This window comes from Vombatus ursinus, unplaced genomic scaffold (assembly GCF_900497805.2).
Source record: "Vombatus ursinus unplaced genomic scaffold, bare-nosed wombat genome assembly UNPS02014235.1, whole genome shotgun sequence".
Taxonomy (NCBI): Eukaryota; Metazoa; Chordata; class Mammalia; order Diprotodontia; family Vombatidae; genus Vombatus; species Vombatus ursinus.
This window is the reverse complement of record NW_020954013.1, coordinates 552730-558221: the sequence shown is the minus strand read 5'-3', so window position 1 is coordinate 558221 and position 5492 is coordinate 552730. Positions and strand designations below refer to the sequence as shown.

The 5492-nt window shown below is 40.5% G+C and overlaps 1 protein-coding gene across 1 annotated transcript; it reads left to right on the top strand.

Moving 5' to 3' along the window:
• The first annotated feature begins 4304 nt into the window (after positions 1-4304).
• LOC114041994 (vomeronasal type-1 receptor 4-like) lies at positions 4305-5204 on the top strand. Its single transcript, XM_027860683.1, has one exon. The coding sequence runs from the start codon at positions 4305-4307 to the stop codon at positions 5202-5204; it is 900 nt and encodes a 299-aa protein (XP_027716484.1).
• The last annotated feature ends 288 nt before the right edge of the window (positions 5205-5492 follow it).

Genomic DNA, 5492 nt, shown 5'->3' with positions numbered 1-5492 from the left:
TTACAGTGAAGAGATGAAGGCTAACTGCTGGCAGAAGAGAGAAGGTGGGAGACCATACAATGGGAAAAATTTGTTCGTAATTTCCTCTACTGGGGATCACTGGTGATGCATTGCCCATCAGAAAGAAGTCCATCTAGATTAGTGCCTAACATAGAAACTGCACAAAAATTACAATGAAGTTAGTTGGGAATATCAAAACCACAACATAGTCAGAGCTGAAAACAATGAAACAAAGATGACCAAAGCTTAGGGTCAAAGAAAGAGAAGAGAACTTCTGCTTCTTTAATTCCCTCACCTTCCACTAATGGAATGTAAAGTGCTTCAGATTAGAAATATTGTTTGATGATTTTTTTTGTCATTGTCACTATATGTGAATTCAGTGCCTGAAACATAGTAGGAGCTTAATAAATCACTAACTGATTGTTTATTTGAGAAGGAATAAGGGGCATGGAGAAACAAAATGCGAAGAGGTTGGATCAGCATGGGAATATCACTATTCTTGGTCTTGGGAGTGGAGTACTCCTGAGTCAGGGCCTAATCAAGGATAGACTCATCCCTTGGAGAGGTGGAGTAGAAGAGTAGGCCATGGCAATTGAATAGATTCAGGAATTTGGAAATAGGGCAGCTTGAAGAAAGGCAATTATATAGACTTAACTCTCCTAATATAGGGAAAGAATTTGGGAAAAGGAGGATTATGAGCAGGACCAACCTCTCAAATCTAAAGGGTCTTTTTCAACTTTTGTGCAATTTCTCGGTCCTATTTTTACACAGAAGATGGAAGTTGAGACAATCTTGAGCAGAGCTGATCATCAGTTCCTAATGTGGAATCCCCTGCAGGTTATCTGGGAACTGAACTTGGCCTTCAGTCTCTTCTCCATTAGATAAGATGCAAAAGAGGGAGGCCACAGGGAGAAGCATTAACAAGCAGACCCAATTGTGCCAATTGGTCAAGGGAGACTGAGCTGGAACCAAGAGAGCTTTTTGTCTAGAAGCCCAATACACAGGCTAGAGTGTCATTAGGGTCTCTCCTGAGAGTCACCTGACAGGCCCTCATCTCTTCCCTACTCTCATCCAGACAAGAAAAGTTTCTCCCCACCTGCTCATTGATGCTGCACTAGAGAGTCTAGATAATCAAGATGTTTTTTAAAAGACATTAACACCTGAGAAAAAAGTAAACTTTCTCTTAGACAAGTCCCAGATACCCTGGGCAAATGGCATCATTTCTTTACAGATGACGTGAAAATTACAGCCCTGGGGGAAATGAGCTCAGCTATGGCAGTCACTGTAACTGCAAGCCTGACCCTCCTCTATATAAGATGTGTACCCTCATACATACATGTATACCTGCTCAAACACTGATAGTGGCTCTTCTGCTTTCTCTTTTATTGAAAGAACTCATCCTGGTAAGTGACCATGCCATAATACCAGAGATAAAGTTTGTAGAAATGGAGAGTGTCTTAATTTACTGACTAGAGCCAGCACAAGCACTTACTGAATGCCTAAAGAATGAGTCGGTCAGTCAAAAAGCCATATAGGTACATATTTATGTACCATTTACTTTGCTAAGTGCAGGGAGAAAAAGAAAGGCAAAAACTTATCCCTGATCTGAAGAAGTTCAAAGTCTAATGAGAGAGACCACATGCAAACAAATATGTACACATGAGTGTTTGGGTGACTTGTACATATTATCATAGAGAAGGGATTTAGGTTATGGGTAACTTGGAAAGGCTTCTTCCAGAAGGTGGGGTTTGCCTAAGACTTGAAGGGAGCCAGGAGAGCCAGGAGATGGGGATGAGGAAGGAGGTTACCAGTGTGACAGACTGAGTGATTCAAGGGAAAGCAAACTACTGTTCCTGTTTCTCTTGGGAGTGGCCTACTTATAAATCCCACAAAATCATAATGAAAAGAAATGAGGCTTCACCTGACACCTAGAACTTAAATTGTACCTGCCCCAAAAGGGGCTAAGGATTTCTCTACTGTTCCTGCCCTGGGCTATACCTTAAATGGGTCAGGAGAATAGGTCAGGGTCAAATCAGTTGACCTGTGATTCTGACCCTGAGATATTTGGCACAAATTGTGTCCTCAGGCACATACAAGCCAGGTCTTAGTTACATTCTGAAGAAAAAAATGGGAATGGAATATTATTACTCAGTCTGACCGCAAGTGAGGAAAAGGATTTCTGTCTTCTAAACCTAACTCTGTTAATGGGCAGAGAAATTACCTTTTATATTATGGGCTGCACAGCAGGTTCAGAGTGTGGACTTTCTTGCTGGGTATGGAAACGTGTATGAGAGTTAAGGACGCCTGGCTGCTGCTCTCACTTTCTTCCCATTCTATTCCATCACCTTACTTTAATATGTCCTAGCACTGGTCTCTGTACTCTGAGAGAATGTGAGCAAGAGGCTGAGAGTTCTTGGGGGAAAAGAAAATTATCCAAATACCCCTAAAGGAGAGTGTAGGTTCCCTATTCCTGTTCAGAAATGTGAAGCCTGCCATTTCAGAATGCAACACTGACATGCCAACTGGGAGGTCACTGAGTATAGACTGTGAGTCTTCATATCTGCCTCCTTAATAGCACCATCCTTCCGCATTTTCCCCTATCCCAGGATCCTCCCTGCTGCCACCTGTGTTTTAATAATACATATAAATGTGATTAGTGGCTTCCTACATTAACAACAAAGTTATCGATATAGAGGTGAAAAGTCTCTGTGTTCTCCTATAACAATGATGGCTGTCCAAGCAGCATGCTATTGAACTGGAAAGTATACTGACTTTGGAATTAGAGGAACAGGGTTCAGATTCTAGGAGTAATAATTACTAGGTCACTCTTACTTTGGGCAAATCACATTCCTTCTTTAGGTCCCAGTATCATTATTATAAAAATATATAGTAATGATGTGGAAGATTAGTTTAGGAAGATCACTTTGACAGATGAATGGAAGAAAGACAAGAGTGGGGAGAGACTTAAACCAGGGAAACCCATGCATATTCCTTAAATGATAAATAATAAATAAATTCATTAAATAATTTCATCAAAAGGTATAGAGTGATATCTAATGACTATAGTAACATCATGTAAGGGAGTTATAAGGAAGGAAAAGACAAGACAATGTTGGCAGATGTCAAGGAATGGGCCAGGAGATAAAAAGTGACAGAAAATAAAGAAGGATAGAGATTGTCAAGTGGGAGCTGAATGTTATCAATAAGACAAGGAGGACATAGGGGCAAGGGTTTCTCACATTAAGAATGAAAAATGAGAAAATGGGGGAAGATAACAGAATGAGATGAGATGAGCAAAAGGGCAGACATAAGAATTTTCTTTGAGTGACCTCAATTATTCAGTCAGTGAGTTATGAAGCAAGATCCTTGCCTGAGAAGGTAGGTCTATTCGGCAGCATAGGATACATGGGGGAGATGTGAAGGTTGCTGTGAGTAGCTAGAGAGAGTAAGATACCAGCTGTAGTAGTGAGGAATAGAAAATTGACCTTGCTGCAATGGAGATTCCAAGGGAGAATAAATGACACAATTTCTTAATGAACATATACAGGAAACTCCCTTGACTTCCTATATAGCACATCAGAGAGACATGAAGAAGAGAAATAAATGGAGATTTTAGGAGTCATAGAGGGACAAATGACCAAGGGATAAAAAAGTAGATGATAAAGCAGTTTACTTAAAGAAATAAGGGCATATTGACATGTTAAAAAAAAAACAAAGAATAGTTTAGCTGCTGCACTGACGAAGGGCAGAGAAACAAAAGGAAGATGGTAGGGTTGAAGGTCACTGTGAGAAAGAATAGGCTCAGATGTCTTCTCCTTTTTGTTCTGTTGATTAGTCATGTGGAATTCCTTGTGAATCCAATTGGGATTTTCTTGGCAAAGATACTAGAGTGGTTTTCCGTTCCTACTCCAGCTCATTTTATAGATGAAGAAATTGAGGCAAACATGGTTCCCAGAAGAACCCAGGATCCCACAGCTAGTTAGCATCTGAGGCTGCATTTGAACACAGATCTTCCTGACACCAGGGCCAGCACCTTGTCCACTGTGCCACCTCGCTGCCTGGGGGTTTTCAGGCCTATGGAAAGATGGAACGATAAAAGATTTTCAGCTAAGAAAGCAATTTTAGAGTTCAATAGGAAGTTAGTACCCAGTCTCTGAGGAACTTTATTACTCCTCATATGGGAGATCAGAAGGTCATGGAATTTCATTGGGGCAATTTAAGAATATAACAATGGGTATATCATGTGTTTTTCCATAGGTCCCATAGAATTTGACAACAAATCATCTTCCCAAGACACCTAAAGAATGCTGACTTTTGATGAAATCCTGGGGATAGTGTACCTGTTACTAACTGTGGTTGGATTCCTAGGAAACTGTGTCCTCCTCTTTCTAAATACCTTTAATTACCTCATTGCTCAGAGAACAAGACCTATAAACCTCATTATCATCCATTTGGCCTTTTCCAATGCCATGCTGCTTCTCTTTAGGGGAATACCTACTACAACAAGGCTTTGGAGGGTGAAATGTCTCCTTGATGGGACTGCAATTAAAATCATCACATACATGCAGTCGCTAACCCGGAGCCTCTCCTTGTGTTCCACTTGCATCTTGAGTGTCTTCCAGGCCATCACTATAAGTCCCAACAACTCCATATGGTCACAGCCCAAAATGAGAGCACCAAAGAGCATCATTCCATGCATTCTTCTTTGCTGGATCTTCAATCTACTATTATATGTCATTCTACTTCAATACCACGATGATGCAAAGAACAGAACAGATAGTAAATATGGTTGCAACAATTGGTACAGATCTCTAGATTTGAAAAATAAGAATCATGTTAAAATTATAGTCATAATATGTGTTTATGATACTTTATTTCTGTGTCTCATGATGTTTTCTAGTGCCCATATGGTCTCAATCCTATATTTACACAAGAAGCATGTAAAGCATATTCATAGTAATAGCCTGTCCTCAAAAATATCCCCTGAAACCAGAGCCACCCAAACTATCTTGCTTCTAGTGGGCATCTATGTACTGCTTAATCTATTCAGTCCCATTTTTGTTCTTTGTATGTTCTATTTTAAAAACCTAAACACTTGGGTGATACATACCTCAGCCTTTCTGTCTCTGTGGTATCCAGCAGTCAGCCCTTTTATTCTGATCAGCACTGATAACCAGATCCCCAGGACTTGTGCTCATTCATAAATGGAAAAGTGACAGGGTCTCCATTGCCCTCTGATGAAGTTCCACAGAGAAGACCTATAGAGGCACAGGGACTCAAACTGTTTCAGCTCAGTAGAATATGAAAGAACACCAAAGCCAGTCATTCAACAGATTCCTGAAACTGAGGTGCAAGATCAATGAATCATGAAGAAAGGTTTGCTTCCTTGACTCTAGCGGCCTTTCCATATCTGGCAGTTCCATGAAATACTCCAAAGCATCAGAATGAACCATAACAAACAAGGACGCTTCTAGGCTGGGGTTGTGGGAATT

What these genes read in the sequence shown, in the direction of transcription:
- LOC114041994 (XM_027860683.1), top strand. Translation starts at nt 4,305, where the DNA reads ATGCTGACTTTTGATGAAATCCTGGGGATAGTGTACCTGTTACTAACT.